The 26,751-nt window shown below is 45.5% G+C and overlaps 1 protein-coding gene across 2 annotated transcripts in view; it reads right to left on the bottom strand.

Annotated features, from left to right (window-relative positions):
* Positions 1-26,751, bottom strand: part of HIVEP2 (HIVEP zinc finger 2) — a 509,321-nt gene that overhangs the window by 16,325 nt on the left and 466,245 nt on the right. For both annotated transcript variants that reach the window (XM_086927175.1, XM_086927176.1), the window contains 3 exons: positions 19,269-24,962; positions 18,429-18,574; positions 11,899-12,074 (listed from right to left, as the gene is read on the bottom strand). In XM_086927175.1, coding sequence (XP_086783301.1) covers positions 11,899-12,074; positions 18,429-18,574; positions 19,269-24,752 — 5,806 coding nt within the window. In that variant the 5' untranslated portion in view covers positions 24,753-24,962. The remainder of the gene's footprint in view (positions 1-11,898; positions 12,075-18,428; positions 18,575-19,268; positions 24,963-26,751) is intronic.

The raw sequence follows: 26,751 nt of genomic DNA, 5'->3' as shown, positions 1-26,751 counted from the left end.
GGATAAACTTTTCCACCAAAAAGTATCACAAGGACAAAACGGTGAAACAATGCTGCCATAACATGTGTCACGTTATGCTGCACAATGTGCCTTGTCATTCTGCATAATAGATCAACCCAGTGGCATAATGTGGACCTCCATTGCTGCATAATCCCAGTGACCTCGATCATAACTCAATAACTGCAAGAGAATCTCTGGCCTCTAGATGCATACACCAGGAATAGCAGGTCTTACAAACGAATACCCAACATAGACTATGGCTGCAACTTGGATAATACCAGGGCAAGGAGGAGATGATTGATGGCTCCTTAAAAGAGAAAATGTGTGACTCTCTCCTTATTTCTATAGGCCTGTGGTCAAACAGCAAACTGGGGGACAGGCTGGGCCACAGTTTTTTTTCGGATTACCACTCGCTCTACTCGGTTCGCCTTTCCTGCCTGCACTTACCATCCATCCAGCGAATGCCCCTTACGTCCGACCCCTCCTTCTGTATTACAACAGCACTTCAGATTTCTGTTTTTGATGTGCTGCAATGACACATTTGTCAGGAAAATCATTTTGAAAGTGACCCCTTTCAGGCAGACAGGCTGAACAGATGGACGGGGTGAGCACGCTGCTTTCATCTGGTGATGACATAATCATGTAGTCTGCTCGGCCGCCGCAGACGGGAGCACTTTAGTTGAAACGGCTGCTACCATTATGCGAGGGGCGAGGTAGTGAAGGCACGAAAATGAAGCGATTTGCTTCTATAAATAAAAAGGAAGTGCTCTGCGATCACACAGTTGCCCATCCTACTTACTTTGCAGGCAAGCTACATCTTTTAAGGCAGTCCTGGCAACGGACGGTATCATTGGGGTGGTCTCACGCACGACCATCATCTTTAGCAATGGAAACCCCTTTGAAAAAAATCGTTTGAAAGATGACTCCCCATGAGAGTTTGTAGGAGTGCCCAGGGCTTTAAGTGGAGGGGGGGGTGTCTGGGGGGGTCTGAGCATCCCCAGTTTGGGGGGGGGGGGCCTCGAAAGGGGTCTCTATTTCCGGACCTCAAAGGTCAAAGGTAGGGTGACCAGACGTCCCAGTTTTTGTAGGTGTTTCGGGTGAGCATGCGCGCGCACTGCTTAAGCAAATCAAGCTAATGCGCTCCCAGGACCCCTCGCACACCAGCTCGATCAGAGGCGCAACTAGAGTGGCCACAACTCCTTGGTAGTGTGCTTTCATCGCACCATTGTGTCGATCAATGGTACTCAAGTGGGATCATTTAGCAGCTTAGACCACTTTGTGTGAGAAATTTCATGTGACAGCATCATAACGAGGATGTGACAGCCCTATTTTGCAAGTGTGAGAACAGCAGGCTGATTTCGTGCGCTGAGACACTGGCCTGCAGCATCGCCATGTTGTTTGGAACACCACAAGCATCTCTGCGTGTTTACCACCAGTGTTAAAGCCACAGAGGGGTCTATTCAGTGTCCTGGCGACAAGCACCCACTGGCATACCCACGGGCAGGGCTGACCTGGCCATAGCGGGCACCGGGCGTTTCCCCGGTGGGAAGCCAGGGTGCGGGCCGGTTTTGTTACCAGGGGCCTGTAACAAAATCGTCTGAAACCGGCCCTCGCAAAAAGCTCAGCTGCACCCTCTTCCCCCCAGGGAGTGCTGGCTGAGCAGTTTGCCAGGGCCGGTTTCAGTTCCCAGCCCGGCCCTGCCCACGGGGCAACGAAGGGGAGGAGGGAGCATTTGCACGGTTGAACAAAAGGCCTGTGGGTACAGTAGTAGGAAGTGTGGAGATGACAAATAATCATTAACATGCAAATGGTCTTTTAAAGACCGGTGAAGTACTCGGGTGCGGCTGTGTGTGCGCCCAGGTAGCTGTCTCAGCCTTGGCTGCCACACAGAAGGGGTGGTGGTGGGGGGGGGGGGGTCTCTGAGGAGTCCTAGAGCGGACGACTTGTCAGAGCAGGGAGTACTGCTAAACTAGTTATCTTTATTTAGACCATGCCCCTACTTAGATAGGCCACATCCCTTCGAGGTTTGCCCCGCCCCTCTTGAGCACCCCCAGTTTTTTTCCCACTTAAAGCCCTGGGAGTGCCCTAAATGTGGTCACTATAAAAATAGTTTTGATCCTTTTATTTGCTGCTAAGGTGAACAGGAGGCAACATTTCTCGATCGCTAAGTGCAGCAAGAAGCACACGCCTGCCAAATTTGCGGGCTGTGCCTGGTTTGTTCTCCCCATCTCCCCGCAAGATCTTACTGTTTGAACAGTGAGATCTCACCATGAGGGAAGAGCACTTCCTGTGCTGCCTACTTTTACTACACCCGGTCAAAGATGGCAGGGTCACGGTTGTCGTGCGCCAAGTGCAGTCTTCTACTCCAGTGCCCCCTTCTCAGATCCCCCCCAAGTGTCTCCCCTAAGAGAATTTGGGGAATGGAGCCGTCCAACAACTGCTGCGGTTTGGGCTTGTTTTGGGCTACTAGCCCAGGATATAAATACAAACACATTAGGTTACCAGCCACCATTTTATATTGGTGACGTGGTGGCTGGTATGGGGCCAACAGCATTTTTGTCCACCCACCCATGCCTCATTTTGGAGTTTATAGAGGTTTGTTCAGATTGAGCCTGGAGTATATTGAATAGCTTTTTCTTGGAACAGGTGTAGGAGGGGGGAACGCAAGGCAGGTGCAGTTGCTGTAGATCAGCCCAGGAGGGGGTAGAGACTTGCAGGTTTAAGATCTGTGGGGGGTGGGGCATTTAGGGCTGGGGGTTGTTTAAAATAGTTAACATATGTGTATAGTTAGATATTCGTTTTGTAAGGCGAAAGGCCAAGGGGTTTATATATCTGATGTGCACCTGTTTCAAAAAAAGTTGCTTTTTTCACACAAATCCGGTGTCAGTGGTCTGTGCTGCTTCCCCAATGAATTGTGGAAAGCAGTGTTCCTGCTCACAATCAGTTAATTGGAGGGTCAGAGTATCTTCTGGAAAGTACTGTCCAGTAGTGAAATGCCATGCCGTGTACCTTTGTGAAGCAACATCTGAACATTGGGCTTCACAAAGAGCTGAATGACTGTGGGCTTTATGGTTAGTTTACGTTTTTTAAGGTGGCTGGTAAAGGCTAACAAAATTTGAGCAGGACCGTTAAAACCTGATTGGATGTGGGCATTGGGCATTACGGTCTGAGTACATATTGGCTTTATTGTGTATACGATGAATTTATTACATCATGCTGACTGAAGAGAACATTAAACCCACTCTAGTCTTAATTAAGTGCAGAACCACAGTCTTGGCTTAAAGATTGTATGACATCTTGCCAGTATTACCACATTAATGAATAGTTCAAGATGTCATTGCCAAGAAATAACTCTCCGTCATCCAGTATCAATGACTAAAGACGCGTATCAGTGTGATTATTCCAATGATAGTGGCCTTTAGAATATTTACTGCTAACATTGGAACATTGGAACAATATATTTCATGCTTACATTTAGTAATTTATATTTATACATTAAGGTTTGATAAAAAAATATAAGACAAAAACTGATTTGCTGGAAGACGCTCACTGGGAGCAAGTGAGGACTAGAAAACGTCTTCTCAGACTTTAGTTTAAAAAAAGATTATATGATATCTTTTTTTTGCCTAAATGTCCTTGGTAAGCAATGTTTGTTGACTGTGTTGTGGCATGGGGAGAACCGTGAGAAGAGCTAAGCTGAGACAGGTAAAGATGTGAGAGTCACATTGTGGTTGTCTGGTGGGGCATTACAATGCACTTCAGTAGTGGAAACCAGGCAGTGCCCTCTTCTTAGGCAAGGTAATTGGGCAGCACAGCTTGATCACCCCACGGCAGTTCCTTATTATACCTGGCTGTTGAGTTAATATGAACTTTATCCTGAGTGTGTCTAAATTTAAGTCTGCTTACTCTGTTGTCAGGCACAAACATGTGTGTGGTGTCACTAAGAGTAGATGCACAATTAGACACTTTTGTTACATTGTCAGCTGGCCTTTCGGACTTGTTAGTCGGGTGTCCCGGGACCAAGTGTTGCTGGTACTGCTTAAAAGCGTTTTTTCGTCTTGCTGTCCACATTCTGTGAGGTCTGAATTCTCAGACACACTCGTTGTTTGATGACACTAGGATTGGTTTCCTTAAAGTGACTAATGTGTATGTGCAACTGTTCCGTCCTGAAGATGGTCCCACGGATCTATTAGATCAACGGGGGACCGAAACGTTGACGCTCAGCACCGTTTCGCTTATTTGCTGATTATTCAGACTGTCACCATGAATATATGTTGTGTATAAATTCCATCAATATGGTTTTTTGATTACCCATAGTTCATGCGAAAGGTGTTAAGATATTACTGTTAACTTATGTATGATTTGCAGTAGTATATGTGTTGCCGTAGACTAATTGATGAAATTCCAAATGGAATAAAACACACTATTTTTTATATATTCAGGTATATGTGTATACATTCCCTGTGGTTATATTGATTCAATGTTCATGTATATGACATTATTTGAAATTATCAATATTCTATAAATGTTTCCTCTAGGGACAATGTGATCTTGTTATTGAAGATACCCAGTCCCGAGGGGATTATTGGGTGGCTCTGTGTTATTTCTTACTCTGTTGTCAGGCACAGACATTTGTGTGGTGTCACTAAGACTAGATGCACAATTAGACACTTTTGTTACATTGTCAGCTGTGCCTCTTCACAAATTTTAAACTAGAAATATCCCCCACCAGATTTTAGTCACAGAATTTTGGCACGTTTTTAGGCAAAATACAGATGGAAACAAATGTCCGATGAATGTACCCACATTTATAAAATAAAATGGCTGCACAATACAGGTTTAATGTTGCCATGCTAACATTGCAGGAGCTCACTGGGAAAACATGATTGTTAGATACTGTTTTAGTGCTTAATTTGTGGCGGTGGTTGGGGGTGGTGGGCACCAACATTCATGCTGGGGATCAGGACCTATTTTTCATCATCAGACTTTGATCCAGAAAGAAAGAGATCAAGGCAGAAAATGGAGGAGGAAGTAGAAAGAGAAAGCCAGAAAACAGAGACACAGAGAGAAATTCGGGATGACGGAGGGGAAGAAAGAGGCAGGGGGCGGAATCAAGAATAGGTAGCCTCATTGTTAAGCAACAGCGGCATTCAGCAGCGACTGCATCCTAAGAAAAACTTTGACCCTCTGTATGTATTAATTTATGCTTTACAAATTCCCCACTGTACTCAATGCGCATTACACCAAAGGAAGCCATCAAAATGTGAAATCAATGCTCAAATAAGCGGTGTGCGTAAACAACGCAGGTATATCGTTGCAGATCATCTCTCCAACTGAACTTTCTTGGTCATTCCTAGAAGCAGCTCACGGAAGTATTAGGTGACAAGAACACTGAGCTAACGTGAATGAGGAAAGAATAGATTCCACCTTTTGTTGGAAAAAGTCAGCCAGGTTTTCTCATAGTTCTGTGCTACTTAAGCTCTTAGGGGAAGTTGGAGCGGCGAGTTTAGTGATGGTTTTAAAAAAGTTCTTTGGGATTGGATTTACCTTATAAATTATAAAACCATGCTTATAAATCTCTTTAGCGGGCTTTTATAACCTTTCCTCCGGGCCCGTTCTAGTCGCTTGTATGTCTGTTTTTGGTTCCTTAATTCATCTGAATTTCAGGGGGATGATAGTTGGGCCTATTTAGGGGTCCACTGTTTTACTCTGGCTAATTTATTGCATGCTGCTTCTATCCGTTTCGTGTAAGCAGAGGTAGCCTCGTCTACTCCTAGAGGGAGAAGGCACATGGTTCTCTTCAGTGCCTCTCCTACTTCTACACAGTCTACATCTTTCCAGGCTTTCTTTACATTCTCCCATGTGGGCTCTGATCTAAATCGATGGACATTTGACTCTTTCAATTCAAATTGAATGGCACTATGATCGGTCCACAACAATGGGAGTACCGCGTTGCAGGTCAGATTAGGATTATTGGAGTAAATCCTGTCCAGCGAATGCCCTTTGACGTACGGCCGGACGTCGGTGTGAGTGCTTATGAAACATACTCATCTGTTCCATCAAATACAACCAGCTTTCTGCGGCAAGATCCTGAAAAAACATAACTCAAGTCAATACCCCCATTAAAACCTGAAAACTGAATAGCAAGGTTAAAATAAGGGGTCTCCAAGTAGGCACAATAGATATTGAGGGGAAGGGGAGACAACAGACGTACATGGGTCCTTTACAGAAGATGTCACCTATAATGGCAGGTGACATGCATGCTTAATTTCCAAAGTCCAACCAAGAGGGAGAAAAACAAGACACCAGTAAGACTATTGTGAAACTACGACTGCGGTGTATGAGCCTTTTTACACAAAGTATCTCTTGCCTCCCCAAACTGCTTCTGACATCCAAGAGCTGGCCACTGAGTATGGCAAGGGCAGCACCCAAGAGTGAACTGGAGTGCCTGGAAAGGCCCAGGTGGGTTGCTCCTCACGCAGCCACGCACACTCTGGGCATTAGCTGTATCGGATTGCTTTGCCTGGCACTTGTTGGCATGGAAGATCGGAAAGGAAGGGGCTACAGCACAGAAGGTGTAATGCACAGTGGCTTATATATCACTCATAATGCGGAGCACCCGTACCCAATGCTTATGAGGGGCCCATTGGACAAGCAGGTCCAGACACAGCAGCCAAAGGAAAAGAAATATGACCATTTTTGTTTTTACCATCTAATGGCCATGGGGAAGGACCATTTTCCCTGCTTGCATTAGAGTGTAAGACAGCCGCGCTAGGCCACTGGTAATCGACAACGCAGCTTTAACCCCTTCCATGCTGATGACGAACCCCAGCCGTCATGCACTACGGTGCTCGTGTGCTGATGACGGCTGGGGTTCGTCACGGCCCGCCCCTGTTCGTGTTGTTTACAGCTCACCAGGGGAATCGCGGCCGCATGGAAGGGGTTTTAAATAAACAGTGTATTTTTAGTGACTGCAAGATGCAGCAGTATGACCTCATGTAGGGAAGCAGCACAAACCCAGCTGGGGACCGGACCTGAAGACTTGGGATGATGGTTAACTCTATATGAACCTGGTAAGAATAAAGGGCAGTCCACCCTGGATGCACCAGCACTCATCTCTAGGGTAGAAAGCATTTCAGCACTAAGTAATAACATTCTCTGTATGTTCTGCTTTGATCTTTAATCGCTCCAATAACAAGATGCCCCTAAAAAGTAAAAATGAGCATAGAGTGCTGAATGCTGCAGGTGAATCCAGGAAGGGCATGTAGTGGCTGCACAGAGGAGGGCGGTTACAACCAAAGGTTCAATGCTCTTCCTGGCTGCAGCGAACAAGGACACTCATGGCTGCCTTGCTCAGATATCTCTGTTCCTTCCTGACTGATGTGTGCAAGCACGAGGTATCGGGTCTCTATCCATAATAAATGGGGCTGTGGATGAGAAGCTCACCCGGGACTCTTTGGTTTCTTCCATTATTCATCAGCCTGAAACCGAGCAATAGGAGGGGCCAACAAAAGCACTTTCCTCCAAACCATGGAAGCCTGAGAATTTCTCCTGTAGCCGACATCAAACTCCCTGTAGTGCATGCCTGTTGTCAACAGCATAAACCACCAATGTGCGAGAAATGATTGTCTGCTCCTCTGTGCAACCGGCGGGATTTCGTAGCACTTTAGCACTGAATATAAGCTCCTTTCTGCGCATGATGGAGGGTTGTGAAGGCACCGCAACTGGCAAACGAGAGAAAGGTAAAATAAGGAGGGGGTACAGTGGAGAAGTGGCTAGGCACCAGTGGTGGCGTACTGTGAGCTGATGGGGCTTTGAGGGGGTAGACGACCACTCGAGAGATTTGCACCCCCGGGGGGTTTGGGCCCAATTGGGTTCCTTTGGGCTCTACGTTTTGGGCTGGTGAGAGCGGGATATTTAGGCACCATTTTCTGCTCTGTGTCGCCATTTTGAGTAAGGTGACAGGGCAGTCAGACAGGAGAGTTGGGAAAATGTTTCCCGCCCTCCCTCCCTAATTTTTTGTGGGGTTATTTCTTAATGTTCTGCATGGCTTTAGGGTGGGTTTATGGAGCACAGGTGCGCAGGTGTGGGGTAAAATTGTATTTGGTTGTCGCTTTAAGCAGGTGCAAGGTGGCTGGCAGTTAGTTTATACATGGTTGCAGGTTACGTTTATGGTTGTGAACAAGTTACTCCAGGAGGAAGCAATATGAGAAGTTAAGACAGGAGATACTTAGATATGCAGATGTGTATAGAAGTAGGTAAGAGGTTACAGGGGTTCAACGCACAACAGTTAGTGACCAGGTAGGGGTTTTCAACAACTGCAAGGAAAGGATATAAGGATGGGAACCTTAGGGGCTACAATGCTTCAGAGCTAGATCCAAGACAGAACCCAAACAGTGAGAGGAAGTCCCAAAACAAATGTGGAAAGGATCAGAGGGAAAAAGAAAATCGTAGAGAGTGCGTAAAAAGAAGGTCACTGGCATACATTTGGGAGAAAGGTTGTTAGAGCAAGTGGGTTTGAAGCTTCCTCCTAAAAGTGGAGTATACATCAATGCTTTTATTTCGGGTTTGTAAGGAGTTCCAATGCTTTTAAACCTTCTCAAAAGGACTTGGTCTCTGACCACAGATTCAAATGGTACAGGCCGCTCCTTTGCAACCTAGAGGGAGCATGGTCGGACTGGCATATTGGGCAATCGTGTAATGCCAGAAGGGCTGCTCTGACTAATCATTGTGTGCTGGCTGGTCTTTTGGCTGCTTTTGGGCCTGTTTTATGGTCTGGTGGTCCAGTGTTTACTGCTGGTTTCCCTGATATTACCACAAACATTGCCTGCGGCAAGCACAATAGCATGCAGTCTCCTCGCCTTGTGAAACACCTATACAGTGTGTCTTTGCAAGTTTAAAAAGCCCCCGATTTGCAGAATGTGGGACTCTTTTTTAACTTTCTTATTTGTTAATGGGGGGCACTTTTATTTTGGTTATCCGGGTCGATATTCCATCCCACAGCGACCCTGACAGTATATGGCAGAACTTGATCACGCTAAGTTTCATAAACCACTGCCATTACCTTGAGCAAGACGTTCCCTCATTTCTGCCATTTCTGAAGGACATCAACTTTATGCAGATCATGCTAACACTGTTCTAAAAAGGGCTCTATGATCCAAAACGCTAGACAAAATCACCTCTGCATGAGACAAGGAATGTAGAGGTGATCTAACCTAGGACCGATGGTTGTCTAGTCCGGAGGGGACATAGTACAGAACTCCAGGCCATACTGATCTACATAAGTTCAGGCCCCTTCTGAAGTGGCACAGATGAGCGAATACCAATTGAACATACTGTTCTGTCATACTCATATGATTAAGTAGAATTACCCTAAGCATTTACATCCAATAGTTGGGTCTCAGTTAAAAAGTATATAGTATATCTGTTTATCTATGCACAGATATTATGCATATCTATTCCTGAACATGTCCACATCTAGTGTCCCCACTCTGTACATCTGGGGATATCTTCAGTTTCCTCTATGTAGTAAAAATTCTGCATTATGCAGCAGCTTTCTGTCGCCCAATCGTTGCTGAAGAATTCTTTAACTCACTACATGGCCAGAGCACCTCCCCCCTCATACATAAGTATCAACCAGGGCATGCTGCTTCCATGGAAACTTCTATATACACTCCACTGACCTGAAATCAGTATCCTCATACTTATGACTCCATCTTACCTGACTGTCCATGCCAGACCTCTCCCAATGAAATTTGCAACTGTACCAGGTCAAGAGATACAATTAACCCACCAAGATGCACTGCTATGTGAACGTGCAGCAGGGTAATACACCACACCAAATACACTCATATATTGGGTATATCTTTTGTCTTTGACCCAATACAGTATTCTCCTGCTTTGTGGCCACCTTTTTTCAATTCACCTACCACATATATACATAGACTTGCTGCTCAACACTTATGGCCCTCATTACAAGTTGGGCAGAATACGATGGGGTATTTACCACAAGCAGTAAATGCTATTACCCCAGGGTGAGGCGTTACCACATGTAGTAAATACCTCCTACCACCAGTTTCCAACTTCAAAATGAAGCATAACATTTACCATACCAAATAATGCATCTGTTGCCTCCTTTTTACCCGTAACTTTCAGCAGCTTTGACCTGCCACAGTCTGTCAGGGAAAACAGTGAGGGTGTTATAATTTTTGCACAGCTCATAATTTATATACTTGTGCAAACATAAGTTTGCACATAGATCGGAGTTTAACACTAAACTTGTCATGAAGGCCTATGTATTAACTTGACACGAGGGCCTATGTATTTTAGGAGAACAGATCCTGTGCACACGCAAGTGTAGTATGTAGTCCTGGTGTGAGGACTAAAGATTCTACTGAGAGAAAATGGTTGCTTCAAAGTACAAAAGAACGTAGGATATCAAGGTTCGTGTGAATAAAGTTTTTTATAAGTCAAGCAGTGGTCAGTACAGTAAAATAGTAGCCAGCCGACACATGTTTCGTCACACCGTGAAGGAGGTGTAACTCATCAGGGCTGCAAGGCTACAGTAGTGACGAGATCGGTAAGGCACGGAGCGGTGGACATCTAACCCCGTCCGTGTTTGTATTGAAGGCGAGAAACGCAGAGGAGCTGCTGAAATAGCAGGCGAGGGGTGCCAGGGCGAGTTGCGTCCCGGGCTTCGAAAGGGTGCCTGAATCTAGGGAGGAGCGCACACGATACATGCGTCTGTAAACGAGCGGCGTCCCTAGATTCAGGCACCCTTTCGAAGCCCGGGACGCAACTCGCCCTGGCACCCCTCGCCTGCTATTTCAGAAGCTCCTCGACATTTCTCGCCTTCAATACAAACACGGACGGGGTTAGATTTCCACCGCTCCGTGCCTTACCAATCTCCTCACACCAGGACTACATACTACACTTGCGTGTGCACAGGATCTGTTCTCCTTCCATTGGGTATAGGCCTCCCTACACCATTTCAGGTGTGTTTTTCCCGTAGGGTTTTTGTTCCCCTGTCCTGTTTTGCACCGCGTGCCTACTGCACTCCTATCTCAGTCACAAGATCACACTGCTCAGAGCGCCACTACCTCCTACTCTCCCAACGCAAACCCAGCCTCTCACTAAAGCCTATGTATTTGATCTACCTTTTAGCAGAGCACTTCAAATGAACCCAGCCCAAAAGCTACTGAATTCGAAGTTCTTTCCTTCCACACAGAAATCCAACTTCTACATCCTGTGTCGACATGGATATCTTACTGAATGTGTCAGTGATTTAATAACTTTCTTCTCGTCTTGAGTTCAAAATCGCTCTTAATCTTCTGTCCTGGATGTGACACTGTTAATGACGTCATTACTGATTCCACCAGTGGTGCTGTTTGTGATTTAGTGTAAGGTCTCACGCAGTGCATGAAGGCTGAGATTGAAAAGCTACATTTGCTGTTATAATGTTCGACTTTCAGGGATGTGCAGTGGATTTCTAATGTCTGCTCAGGTATGGTACCAGAATATCCAGGCCCCAATGTTATTTGACAAAACTATAATGTCCAAATTATGGTTTACAAAAATATCGCCCTGTTGGAATTATTAACAGACAATTTACACCCAGTGGAGCAATATTTTGTAAATGAAATTAAGGATCCAGTACTTTTCCCAGATTATATTTTTGTTATCGATATTGTGATGTACAACAGTATGATAAACCAACTTGTTTCCAGAGCTCATCTCCACCATATTGACCTTGGGTATGTTTCAGATGAAGAACATGGAGGAGATGAACAGATAGGCATTCCTTCCTTTGAAGCTTCTGTTCCCTGTAGGACAATCCTGGTTCAAGGAGTGCCCTTAAAATAGAAGACATCTCGTACGGCTTGGTGAAGGATACTGTACCTTTCGTCTTGAAGGCAAAATTGCAGAGCTTGCAGACATACGGCCGGACGTCGGTGTGAGTGCGGATATGCTTCTTCAGCATGCTGGGTTTCTTGCAGCGGATCCCACATTCTTCGCAGATGTACTTGCCTCGTCCACGGCCTCGCACGTATATGTAATCCTCGTTAGATTTGAAGCTGTTGTGAGTAAGAAGAAAAAAGACCCATTTGACTACTTGTTTTACTTAATTGTTTTAATGTATAGATGCCTGCGTGGTAAGTAGCAGCGGTCCGTGAAGTTAAGAACTGTGGGGCAAGGTGGGATGGGGGCATTTCAACAGATGATGGCCAGGGAAAATTGATTATTTATTTAATTTTCTATTGTCATTGTCCATTAAACCAACCCCTCCCCCTACCAGCCCTACCACCCCAATGCTCTTACCTGCATGGGCTGTGGCTGGTGGTAAGCGTTTAGACCCTACAGACGAGAACGCCTGATCATTCATTCTGCTATGGTCATGCTGAATAAAGTTACCATAAATTTGACAATTCTATTGCTGGTTTGGAAAAGTCCCTTGCATGGTGACGGGAGTGTATCCCTGCCTAAGAGCCCTAGCTGCTGTGATATTTGGATCCTTGGTAAGGATTTTTGGGTTATGAGCGAGCATGGCTCATGCGTGTGTGCTACGACGTAGGCCTGTCTCATGGGCTGCGGCTTGCTTAGGCTGAGAGGGGCATCTAAAGCGTTCCCCTCAAGTGGTGCAAGATAACTGCCTTCACCTGATGTTAAGTAGCACAAGCAGGGTGGTGGGTGCATACTGTGTTTTTAGCAATCAGTAGAGTGAACAGGTCTATTTTACCTGTGTCACTAGAGTAGTGTCTCCTGGACCACCCTGGCAAAATGCTGCTGCTTTGTGCTTAACTCAACCTTTGGCCTGTAATGGGGTGTGTGCAGCACACGGATGTACGTGCACCTGAGAGATGGTACAGTGCAGAAGGAATAGCACGAGCAGCTGTGTGCGTGTGAGGATGTATGTATGCCTGAAAGATGGTACAGTGCAGAAGGGGCTGATGGGAGCAATTGCATATGCAAAAATAGAGGTATTTGTGCCTGAGAGATGGTACGGTGCAGGAGGACAGTGCAAGCAATTGCATGTGTGCGCTAGGATGTGCATGTGCTTGCGGGAAGATACAGCACTTAGGAGATAGCCGCAAACCAAAGGGGGCTGTCACCTTGTTCATGTCACCCGTGACCCCGTGACCCCGTATGCCAGTGGGAGCTGAGATGAAGAGTTAGTGCTGCTGCCCTGTATGTGCTGCAGGGACCCTACCTGCATATCAGGAGGAGGGCTGTCACCCTGACACCATATACAGTGGAGAAGACACCATCGGCCATGACCTGTAGAAGGCTGGAGCAACAACTTCAAATCCCCAGTCTGGTAAAAAAGAAGAGGTACACCTGACAGCAGGAGAGACTTTCCACAGGATAGCGACTGCTGCACCCGCAGCTTCCGGTCACCTGGACAGCACAGGGAGGCTGAGGGTCATTGGGAGAATCTGAACCACCACTCTGTGAGAGCAGATAAAATTGACAAGCAGGATGCCGGGCCCTGTGCAAACTGGCTCTGAATTAACAAGTACCAGCGTGGGCAGTCGAGGCTCTTGCTAAAGAGCCCTATAGAACTTCTGAGACTTGAACACATTAGCACCTTAGCTTAGATGTTGGCAAATGTAAATGGGAAATATCCATCAGCCATAATCGGGGAAGTTGGGCTGGAAAGCAGACCTGGGTAATGCTAGTGGGCTTGCCTCAAGAAGGCTGTGCATACTGTTTACAGTGTGTTGCACTGTCTTTTGTGATCTTAGTTAAAGACTCCTTTTTACAAAAAAGAAAGTATTTGACTGGACAATCATGTATTGGGATTGCTGGATGGATTTTGAGTTGTGTATCTGTAATCACCTGGGATCTAATTCCGCCCTTAGAAACCCTGGACTGCTCGACCCGCGCTACTGCTGAGAGTCAAATGATGAAGAGGTACGGGGCCTGGCCAGGGACCGCAGGAGTAAAAGCCCTCAACCACCACAGCTGGGACAAAATAATAACTGTTTGCCCCGTGGCCCTCTGAACAGGGTTCTAACATCCATGAATGGAGTGTCTTGGCTTAGCCGCTGGCTAAGGAGTAATTGTTAGAAAATGCAGCAGGTTTTATTCAATTTCCATCTGACTAAGGAACACAAATTCTCCTAACTCAGTTAGCAGCTGAGCTGAGGGGATAGGAGGCACTACAGGGACTGCATGAGTGGAGTTCTGAAAAGCCATGACTGCAAATCCATTCTAGAACAATTTGAACTGACCAAGGTGTGAGGTGGACCTGGATCATATTCCTCACATGCTCTGACTACATGTATAGCTTATGCTGTGCTGAGGAGGTTTTTATTTTTACCACCCTGAGCTTAGGCGATTCTCTGAACTGTAGGGGAAAACATGTTGGAAGGGTTGACCATAAGCCAGGGAAAAGAGGGGATGAGGAGGAGGGGGATAACCCTTCCCCTGGAGACATTTGCAAGTCTGTCTGCGGGTTCTTTCCAACAGACCCTTGCAGAAATCCAATCTAATGAAGAACTTCTTGTTTGGGATTGTTTTTGGATACAACAGGTTTACATCACAGTCAGAGGCAGCTGTTTGGCATATTCACAGTTCCCAAGCCACATCGTCTGACGTTGATGGGTCGTGCGCCAAATGTTTGTTCTGCTCATCAGTGGTTTACTTGGCTAGGTGTGATGTGTTGAACCGAGTGAGAGCCACCATGAGTGTTGCTCAGTCCTGGAAGACCAAAGTTTCAGCTACAGATTGTGAGTACCTCCAGCACACCCCAGCATCGGTTAGCAAGAGTCCCATTATTGAGAGGACTTTTCTCACTTTTTCCACTTTGAGGTGTGGGAATTTGGGCCAATTTCTAGGACTAGGCCTGTTAACTGCAATCCGGCAAAGTAGATGTTTTATGGAAAGTATTGTTTATGTATAGCCGATCAAATATACAATTAACAAACTTTTTCCGGTTACTCTCCATAGGTAGTCTAATAAATCTTTAGGATGATTGACACAGGAGTGGACGTTTCTGCAGGTTACCCGGCGTTATTCATTATGTTAGGGTCATGTATATGTCTTATTTTAATTTTAGAGGTTCCAGCTTCATACTGCTGACCACTTGCCCACTCCTTTCACACTCAGGCCTGTGATTGTCTTCCCTTGTGTCGGTAGCCCCAATGAAGCAAACGTCCCACAGGCATCAGGTCATCGATTATACAGCACCAGGAACGATCTTTGGAGTTTACCCTGACAGCCCTCCCTAGACCATCCATACCCAGGTGGGGCGAGTCATGGAGGGTGCCTGTTATCCAACAGGTGACCTACAGCGCCTTGAGACCCTCATGAGTGATTAGTCGAGCTTTGCAAATCCCTGATCGATTGATTGATTGATTGATTGAATTGCTAGCACATCATGCCAACCTCTGCCACCAATATGGGTAATAGACATCACCCGCGTGTTTGGTCACATTTTCAGCATGGCGAGTCCTGCGTCAGTTGCACTTCTACAACGTAAGTGACACGCTTTCCAATTGTTTCGTGGGTATATGAACATGCTTCCTTCCCTATGCCCCGCCTGCATAGCTTAGGTCTAAAAGAAGGAGCTCGCCCAGTAGCTCTAGGAACGAGGGCAATGTACTGAGCAGAGAAAGCGGTTCCCTTGGGACATAATAGACTGTCGAGTGTGTAGTTCTCTACAGTAATGTACATCTTGTTTGGAAAACGTATGCAGTATCAGTTCAAATGAAACAAAAGAACAAGTCCAAAAAAATAGTTCAGCAATCTATAGAAAAAATAAATCTGTTTAAGCAATATGTGTTCACAAAAATGTCAAGTAATTCTGTCAAATAATTCTGACAATGCATGATCTGAGTTAAAAAAAAGTTTTAAAAACTACACAGTTCTCGTTATGCATTAGACATACATTAAGTGTGGGGTAAGTGAATTACGACACAAGAAAATGGATGCGGATAATAAAATCTATGAGGAAAAATGACAATAGCCAGTTTCACTAGTCTTGATGGATCAGTGGAAAACACAGTCCATGTGGTATATCATGTCGACATCTCAACCCGGTAAGAAGAACCTGACAGGGTCAGGATCAAGACTGGTATCGGGGGCAATGGGGAAGCAACCCAGTGGGGGCAAAGATTTGGGACTGCTAAGTAGCCCTTGCGAAGAAAGGCAAGCTGCAGCCCAGTGCTCAAGGCAGAATTCGACTGGTATCCACCCCGACGTCCACTTTGAAAAAAAAGGGGTTGAAAAGGTACAACCAAGCCTAGGAAGTCGCGGAGCCAAGTGGAATACCCAAACTACCGGTTGCAGGAATTTCGACTGATCAGTGGTGCAAGTGTGGATGAGGGAAGGAAGCGGGCGGTACTGCGATCAAACTGGGTGGTGAAACGCCCAGGACCGCATGCATCCTAGTCCCCCGGCCATCCTCCTAGGGATATTGCAGTCCCAAACTGCTCTCACTCCTGCAAATTTATGATACATGATGTTAAGCCACCCAGAGTGATTTAAGATGGACTCCTATTTGATCACTGGGTTGAAGCTTGCCTTCCTCCACAAGGTCTTCTTACCAGCCCCAAACAATTATACAATTAGCACACACAAATCACACAGTATAAAGTAGCATTTCAGTTTAATCCAGAGAGTTCCGAAGAAATGGTTTATAGACTGCTGGTTCAGTTCTAGAACCACCTTGATGCAGTTAGCACAGCAGAAACGAGTTCCAAGCTCAGTAAAGTCCACTTTCAGACACTGTGCACTTTGCCTCCTTCTGAAGCAGATCATATTGACAAGAGTAGGAGCATGATACATTTTTACAAGGGATAAATGGAGAACATTTAGCCCAAGGTGTGGAATTCAACACCAAGAAATACTGCAAATATCTACCATATTTATTTGAGAGAAGATATACATGTACACATGTTCATTAGTTCAGTAACATTGAAGTCCTTTTACACGCAGATAATTGGTGTGAGCAGTGCACCATGGAGTTGACTACATACATACTGTTGTTAGAAGGTAATGTGGGGTGACTGCCAAACATGCAACCAAACTGAATAGCTTATTGAAGCGCCTAGAAGACAAAGTGGAGGAACTATTTATTACTTAAAGGATTAAATTAGATCGACATTTTAAATGTGTCAGGGTATCAAACTGAACTCAGAAGAGCTGTAGTTTGCTCCTAAGCAACACACAAGTTGACAAACCATTGTTTTTCTTAACCCCTTCATGCAGCCGCGATTCCCCTGGTGTGCTGTAAACAACACGAACAGGGGCGGGCCGTGACGAACCCCAGCCGTCATCAGCACACGAGCACCGTAGTGCATGACGGCTGGGGTTCGTCATCAGCATGGAAGGGGTTACAGGAAAAGCCCCGCCATCCCTCCCCGCTTCTGTTAACACAGCTACCTGAAGAGAGGGAAGAAGTTGTTTTCAGGGGGATACATTTGAATAGACTTTACAAAAGTAGCTCACTGAAGAGTGACAGAGATGCTACATCAGCAGAGGGCCAAGACTGACTGTAGCACCTACAGACAGTGGAGACCGATGCTGGAATGAGACGACGGCCATTAAAGCACTACCCTGGAATTTGCAGTTTCATTCCAGGTTTGAAGAATAACAGCAAAAATGGTAATGAGGCCACAGTATGGCTGAGTCTTAGCTCTTAACAGTGAAGGATATCTTCCCTCTACGTGGCATGTAAACAGTGGTGGCCGCTGCAAAACTCAAGGGGGATTAGGGAAATAATTCGAATTTCTTTTTAAACGTCCCTTTTTAAACGCTGCCGGCCGCTTCGGTACTACTTTTCTCTCCTGACACCAGCACAGGCTCCCCACCCAATCCCGGCGCTGCTCTCATTGGCATGAAAGCAGCACCAGGATTGGTATGAACGGCTTGGTTTACCAATCAGACTGTGTGAGGGAGTCTGTGCTGTTTCTCCAACACAGCTGGACTGGATAAACCTAAGTGTGCATGACGGTTTGGCCGGCCATCTTGGGCCGGCCAAACCGCCATGCGCAATTACAGTGTGCACTATTCCTCCCCTGCTGGCTGTGATGACAGCCAGGCCCCGTCTAGACTTGGCTGGCTCTAGAGGTGAAGGGGAAAATTAAAATGATAATAAAACAAATTTATTATCATTTTATTTTTCCCGTTTCCCTCAGCTGGCTCTCAGCCGGGGGGGGCGACGCTCCTCCGCTACAGCATAGAACCCGCCGCTGCATGTAAATATGCCAGGAAAGCATACTAGAAAAGGGACAGGACTGCATTCTGACTACCGTCCTCTCTGTATGGTCAGGACCTTAACATCTCATTGAAATGGAGCCTGCCGAAAGGGATGATGGGATGCAAGTGATGGCGCAGACTTCTAGTCTTGAAGGGGAATCACCTATGAAACAAAGTAACAACAACATCAACGCTGATTGAATATGGACAGCTAGATATTTCCTTACCCTCCTTCAAAGATTTTGATTCTTATCGGCTCCATCTGTTTCGATGTCAGCTCTTTGTCTCCACTGCCGTCTCCTCTTGATCTTTCTTTTAAGATGCCCATTGACTTCTTGTCGAGTTTGCTCAAATGGGATGATTCAGGTTTAAGCTTAAGGAAGACAATGGGGAAAGGTTACATTCCAACTAGCAGAAAAGCTACGGGGAAGGAAAGAACCACCTTACAAGCTTCTCCACCCTCGATGTCAAAACGAATTTTCTCTGCTAAAGAGAGAGGGGATGGCCACACGAAAGGATGCAAGAAAGGGGCGCATTGTTGGCCAAGCTGACACTTTCCTGTGTCCCCTCAGGAAGTTAACAGGTATAATTGCATTATTTAATATATGTAGCCATCACAGGATTCCAGAATTACCTATAGTCACAAACATATTGATGAGCTTTTTGCACATCATTCTCACTGGTTACAAGAGTAATGTTTGCTTACTCTACTAAATGACCCCTGCACATAAAATACATCTGATACAAAGGGTGGGAGAGAAACCAGTTCAAGAGATAGAAAATAAAGACTCACGAGTATGTCTGGCTGGCCAAGAATTAGTACAAATGCATGACTTAATGAGACAACATTTTGCATGCAAGGACCCCATCTTCAGAGGCAAAGGGGGGTTCAGTATTCAAGCCTATTGAAGTAGCATACCATCTGCTGAGATGGCAAGCAGGAGGTACCACTCATGCAAACTGGGGGTGAAAACAGGAGTTACTGCAGTAAAACTTCAATACACCAAATAAATGTATGCATGCAGTTTATATATGCCGATTAAAATTCAGCAATAAAATCTCTTTACCTGGCCATACTGTTGTTTCCATGTGCTTGACGATGTTAACTTGCCGGTCCCAGGTCGGTGCATCAGAGTCATTGTATAAATTTCAATGGTATTTCGTTGCTTAGACCTGAGCAGAGCTAGCGTAGTCCTGGTGTTGAGCCCAGATGGATTGAGGTTACTTGGACTAATGCACCAAGAAGCATAGACAGATGACTTGAGTGTTTCCTGATGGACGTGGTTGGGTTTTGTATAATTTAAGAAACACCAGCTGACGGTAGTAGTGGTGCGGAGGCTGGGGAACTGTAGAATATGTTGTATATCCAGGGCATCAGTCAACAGAATAGTTGAGACCACTGCTGTTTCACTCATGCTGATATGAGGCGTAGTATATGGTGATATGCTGCCAAGAGACTTTTTTACCTTGGGCTGATCATCCAGCTCAATTTCACACGGCGTTGATGAGGATCTTTGTGGACTAAGACTCATGTCAGATGCTGTTTCTTCATCATCAACATCACCTGGAGACATTCTACCCTCTGGTATGTCACTGAAATCATCGTCTTGGGACTTTGAATCAGATCCAGAAAGCTTCTCCTGGTTTGATGGGGACTGTTCTGCAGTTTCCAAGCTTGGGAGCAAAGAGTCCTGCAAGGGCGATGGAGACAAGGAAGGGTTAGACGTTAGGGTGTCTTTCGATACAGTAGTGCGGCACTGTCGAACCAGCAAAGGCTTAGGAGACCTCGGCAGATCCTTTTTGACGTCAGTGTTGGTCAGTTCAACTGCACTAAGTTCTTCGACAATCTGCCCATACATTTTCTCGTCCTTGACTCGTTTCTGTTGTTTGGTTTCCACAAAGAGCTCCAAGCTGCTGGCTGGGGAAAGCATCCGTTTGCTTCCCCCAAGGGTAGAAGCTGCATCCGTACTTGATGCCAAGCACAATGGGATCGCAGTTTCCAGCCCAAGGGGTAAAGTGCGTGGAACTTTCCATAAAGGATACTCTTCCAACCCACTATGCTGACCGAACATCTGGGCAATATTGAGTCCTATTCCTCGCATAGCTGCAGTTGTTGCCAATGTCCGTTGAGATGTATTTGCAGCTACTTTGCAGATCACAATCGATGGGCTGTGGGTCTGAGAATGCGTAGAAAGGATCTGTGAAATACTTGTGTACATGATGCTAGCATAGGATGGCACATGAGTCTGAATTCTAACAGGTACAACAGCTCCTGCTAGAGAATGGAGTGTTCCTCCAAGTTGTGGTACTAATGCCGTTTGTAATGGCTGGTCAGCAGTGTTGTCGCTTGATGCACTGGTGCGATCCATTTGTATACTGGCATGGTTATTTCTAAGATGTGGTAAAGCTGTTTCTGAAAAACCTTGGTAAGGTCTCTCCTGAGAGGTTGGGTGGTTACTAATTTTCTTCCCACCTTGTTCTTTCACGTGCTCCAGATGATAGCTAGGGTGATGTTCTTTCTGCAGAGAATGCACCGGCGGGTGTTTTCCATAAGCCTTTTGCAGCTGTTGTAGCTGATGATGGAAATGTCTTTGTAAGGGCTCTGTACATGACTGCCACAAAACAGGATGTGGAACTGGTAGATGGGCCACGCAGACTGCAGGGTGAGGCAACTGAAACAAAGTACTGTGCAATGAAGGAAACTGGACTTTATCTTGATGTGCAAACATGTGTTGCTGCTCGGCGGAGTATCTGCTAGAAACATAAGGTGCCTGTGGCATGAATGTGTGCCTTGTAAAGTCCTCGCTGGTACTGTATTTGGAGTGCTGGGAATAGTATGCTGAGCTGCTACCAGACTGCGTAGGCGGGCCATCAACCTGCCTTGCAGACTCCTCAGACTGACTAGAATTCTGCAGTCCAGACGAGGTCGAAGAAGAAGAGGAGGAGGAATGATGCCATGCAAGCTGTGCAGACCGGCGGCTAGACTGCGGCTGATCGAGCTGTTCTTGCTTGATACATTGTTCGACACCTTGATCAGTCTGAGGACTGTCTGGGAAACCACTAAAAGAAGCTTGGCGGACGAGGAAGCATTTTTTCCTCTCGCGACATGGGGATAATGTTGGAACAGCCACCCCTTGAGATGATGCATGTGTCAGATTGCCGTAATCAAAAGACTTGCTCCGTATTTCTGGGATTTCTGTAGGATAGGGGCAAGGCATCTGTTCTGATGAGCTGCGTCTCATTTCTTTCTGATGGTGACCTGGAACAGAGAGGGAATAGGAGCCAGGTGGAACACTTAAAAACTCTGCCTGTTTCCCAAACTCATCTTGCTTCATAGGAGAAGTAGATTTGATATTCTCTTCCCGGTCAAAGGACATTGATAAACTAGAACTGTGGGATAGGTTGCTCTCTTGGCTAGGGCTACGTGAAAGACTAGCTGTCCCAGCAGATTCAAAGCTAGATTCTCCAGATGAATGCTCAAGGTCTGCAAGGCGTAAACGTTTCTTTTTTGGTGGCAGTTTTTCTGCAGGAAGCTGAGACAGAGTTTCACTTCGCTGGGGCCACTGGAACTCTTCAGTTGGTTTTTCTTGTTCCTTAATGGGTGGTTCTGGGATTTTCTCTGGTTTGTCAGGTTCCTCCGTCACTCGAATCTCAGGTACTTGTATGTTATGCTGTCGAACAAGCCTAGGGGGCATATGGTATGATGGCTGTTGCTGTTGAGGTGGGGGTGGGTTGCCAATAATTTCTGTGTGTTCAACATTCTGAGTCCAGTCTGGATTCATCGGGGAGTCTGCGATTTCACTATCACCTGCCTCAGAAGGTGAACAAGGTTTATCTGGCTGGCAGGCAACAAGGTCTGCAGATTCTGATCTTTCAAAAGAGTTTGGCCTACTCAAAGAGTTTGTATGCTGAATTACAGAAATCACATTTCCCGGCAACTTTTTGTTTCCTGTGTCTCCTGTCTTTTCATGGTCGGCGTTGAAGAGAGACTCCTCTGGTACAGGACTTGCAGACTGTGGTCGTGGTCTGCAGGTTTCAAATCGCTCTAAGTGTCCATGCACTGATGAATCGACTCCACCAGCACCAAACGCACTTCGCATTGCATCACGGATTTGGGATTTTAAATCATAATCTGTTGATGCCATGCCAGTAGCAGATGAACCTGTTCCGCTGCAGCACAACATGGGAGCATCTTCTTCATCACCAACACTCTTCTCTTTCCTGCGTTTTCTTGTTTCGAACACATTTCCGTATCTGGATGTCATGCCTTGTGATGATGCAGTCACATCAAACCCATATTCCCCACCATGCCTCATGCTACCCAGCCACTGTACCTCCCTGTAACCATGCTTCTGCGCTTCAGATTCATCCCATCGCCTGCGGGGCCTTCCAGACGTGTCATACTCATAGACAACCCTGTCACCCATAGCTAGTTTCTTTTCCATGTGGGGAAGTCCTCTTTCAGCAATGCCAGACCTGACAGAGGAAACACTGTTTCTGCCCATTCTGCCATAAGGTTCAGAGTCTGAATGGCCTTCCTGTACTGAGGGTAGCTCAAAGGCAGCTTGTCTACGTAACATTCGCTGAGAGGGTATACCTCCTGCCCCAGGATAAAAAACATCATCAGAACCAGTCATCCTCTCATCAAAGGAATGGCTTCCTCTCATTGAAAGGGGGATACTCAAATTGGTTGCTGAAGCAGTTGGCATGGAATTGCTCCTGATGAGCGGCGATGTATCGGAGGGTGCTTCTAAAAGTGTTGGAGCATTACCCTGGTGACTTTCAGAATAAAAGATGGCCTCACCCTTGCCGGGTTCTGTCATAGTATGTGATTTGCAAGATTCAACACTGTGGCCACTGGATAAAGAGCTAGACGTGTTGATGTTAAACCTGCCTGGGTCAAGTGCACCTTCTCTGCCTGCACTCAGCTGAGAGAGGCGTTCCTCCATTGTCTTGATATCTAATGCAGGATTTAGGAGTGTATGTGGCTCCACAGTGCCTTCCTTGCAACCGGCATCGCCATCCTGGCTTCCTGCTGTCACGGCAAGTGCGGCTCGGGGACTGAGCCGGCAGTACTTCCCAAAAATGATTTCTTCGTAGGACATGGCGTTTGTGTTAGGAGGGCTGGTTTGCTGCTCTGCACTTTCTGAGCGAGAAAAGTAACCAGAGTCAGTGCTACCTTTGCTGTGAGGGCTCAACAGGTTCAGTGACTGCTCAGAATCTTGTCCTTTCTTCTCCTTGTCTGACAATTTCAGTGCAAGTTTCTGTTTCACGGTGTGAGACTCATCGGTCTTACTAATCAGCAATGGGTTCTGCATAACTTCGGATGTAATGTATGGTGAACTTTCCAGTGGCAGGTGAATCCCACTTTTTGGGATGATCAAAATAGGAACCTTCATTGACCCACTTAATTCTTCAGTCGATCCATGAAAGCTGGGATCAAAAGCCTCACCAAGCTTATTAATCATCTCTAGTGGGATGTGTGGACTGGGGCTCAGTTGCCCAGACCCTTCCACAAACAGTATTCCCTCTTCATCAGTGTCAGTGCTTTGATCGCCATCAGATGCTATATCTGCTTCAACGTCAATGCATGCCGCCTCTAGGTCTAATCGAGATACAGAAGCATCTGTGAAAGGAACTAGGCCGGCCTTGATTGCATGGGCATGAGACTTCCTGTGCTTGTACAAATTGCTCTTTGTCTTGAAAGAAAACCCACAGGGAATGCAAGGGTATGGCCGTTCACCGGTATGGGATCGAATGTGTTTTTTCAGTACACTCGGTTTGGCACAGGCCCTTGTGCAATATGGACAAATGTATTTACCAGGCTTTTTGGGTTTTTGCTCTCGCTTATGAGCATCTTCCAATTGTTCGATAGATTTCTGAGAATATTGGCTGTATGCTGAGTTAATGCCGCCAAGCTTCTTTCTGGAATAGACCCCACCTTGGCCATGCACCTGAAAGGGAAAAATGTCCTCTGAGGCACCTGCGGGCAGGTGTCCAGGAAATGGCCAAGCATGTCCTTCTAGGCTCTGATGTGGCTTTGTGCTGTGCACAAACCTCTGGTGCAGGACGTGTTGAGGAAAAGAAAGTGAGTGCCGATAGGAGTAAGAGCTTGGGCGATGATGGACATATTGCTTCTCAGGGGCTTGCTGTGCAGCTTCGATAGGTGGCACAAGTTGCCCTGAACTAAAAACTTGTGCTGGCGCTGTGCTTCCAATTTTCTCAGGATCTATTTGTAATTGCCTCTGTCCCTTTTCATCATCGAAAGTGCTCACTGGATTCACAGACAAATGTTTCTGTCGCCATCTACTCGTGACTTTAGTCGTTTCTCTAGGCATTGAGGTAGCTTCCTGCCCTATGGCTGTCTCCCCAGCGTTCATCTTGTGACACAAGATAGTAAGTGCTAGTTCACTGGAAAGGTGGGCAGGCTCATGGAGTGTGTTTAAGGTGGCGCCTTTTAAAGCTTGGTTGCTCCCATTGTGTCCAAGCCCTGTCAGGCCTGCAGCCTCATCCTCGTCTTTTGAGCTATCCACACAATAGTCTGTAGGCATTAGATGATTGATTATATTGATTTCAACATAACTAGTGTACAGTTCTTTTCACTGCAGAAACTCTCACAGTTTGTCATGACTGATTCAGTTCTCATTGCATGGAAAGCGTTCTCCGTGCTGCTAAGTGCTGAAATGTTGGATGATCCAGAAATGGTCTTGCCGATCAACTACAGCAGGGAACTGTCATCCCACCAGGAAAAATGAAATTGCCTGCAAAGAAAGAAAAACGAAATGTCATAAAGACACTGACTTACACATTTCACAAGTTTTACATTTTTCACACAGCTTGAAATGTGGTACCTGGTGAAATATCAGTAAGCTTCAAATACCAAGACAGAACACTAAAAAATGTGATGCAGCACAGCCCTTTTTAGCATGCTATTAACATTAAATATACACATTCACTGGAAAAAAACAAAGGTTAGGGATAACTTAGTTAGGAAAACTTTATTTCATCATCATCAACATATTTCCTTTGTTTCGGCTTCATAGAACCATAAAAAGTACACAATAATACCTTTAGTAAGAAATACAATAAAAGCGTATAAATTAATTTTTTTGTATTACATTGTCCTAAAAAGTACAACTTATTTCAAGAATTACAATCCAACAATGCAAATCTTTTCGAGTTTCCAAATCCATAAAAAGTAAGATAAAAATTGTTAAAGAGGAACAACCTATAGCTAAAAAGACTTTTGAAAAAGTCAAGTAATTAATAAACCACAAAAAAAGCTTAAAATGGAACAACAAGGAAATCAGATTCAAAGCCTATCAAGATAACCTTAAGCTTCACAAAACGACAAATGTTCACAAAATAATCTTTTTATAAGTGCATTCAGCCTCATGTACCACATTGCTGACAGATAACTTGTAATTGAGTACACAACACCGTCTCTAGTAATGGTTTTGCATACCCTAAGAGCTGTGTTATAATAATCCAATATGAACATTGTCTTGCATAAGCCTTGCAAAAAAATAACACATATTCGGTATTCTCAACTGCCCGGCAGCCCATCGGGCACAGGTTGGATGTATCTCCCTTTTTCATGCAGGAGCAAGTAAATGAAGCCAACACTAAAATAAGTAATCTAAATTTAGCAAAAAACGGCACGAGCAGCAGGGTTAATGACAAAATTTAGGTATCGCTGAAAATCTGGTACACACTTAAACAACCAAAAGGAGTCTACCAGGGTGCCTGGAGTGGTTTCGGAAAGTTTGGCTCCTAACACAAAGTTCCAGAAGGATGTTTTTAGCTTATCCCGCGCATCTTTTGGTAATGCAAACGTTTGCAACCAAAAACCCATCAGGCCCAGCTTGAACAACCAACTTTTTAAGTGTACTAGCCGGGGAATCTTCCCAAAAGACTGGTCATTTAATATTGTTCTAATACAATCCCAATAGAGACCTAAGTCCTTGTTAGTCCAGAGCCTTATCCAACATTGAATAGGTCTAAACACAGCAATGTCAGAAATTGATCCAAGATTTAGGTCTAATCTAACTGGAAGTATCGGAGCACTAGTAGGGAGCCTCAAGTGGGCCTTTATACAAGCATTTTCGCCTTTTTCAAGGGTGCTAAGATTACAATGCCCCCACAAATCAGCCCCATCCATAGCTCGCCAACAAGCTTGAATCTTATATATCTCCATGGGGAGAGGGAAAAAGGCAACTCCCTATTAGAAAATCTTATAATGGACCCTTTTTTGTTTTAAAGCTAAAACACTTTTCTCTGTCTAGGCTGCTCATTCACAGGAGTCTTCGATTCTCACGCCCAAATAGTCAAACTCGTAAACCCTATCCAATGCTTTACTTCATAGGAATATCTTCCTCTTGGCTTTTTTCGGGCACCAAGGACCATATACTTTATTTTGCTGCTGTTCATTTCCAAGTGTTGAATTTGTCCAAAAGAATGGATAGACCCCGAGGAGCCTTTAACAATACCAAAGTGTCATCTGAAAAGAAAATACACTGTATTGTGTGATCCTTCACCTTAGGCGAGTCA

Source organism: Lissotriton vulgaris, chromosome 6 (genome assembly GCF_964263255.1).
Source record: "Lissotriton vulgaris chromosome 6, aLisVul1.2, whole genome shotgun sequence".
Lineage (NCBI taxonomy): Eukaryota > Metazoa > Chordata > Amphibia > Caudata > Salamandridae > Lissotriton > Lissotriton vulgaris.
Note: the sequence above shows the minus strand (reverse complement) of the source record. Positions and strands in the feature narration are given on the sequence as shown.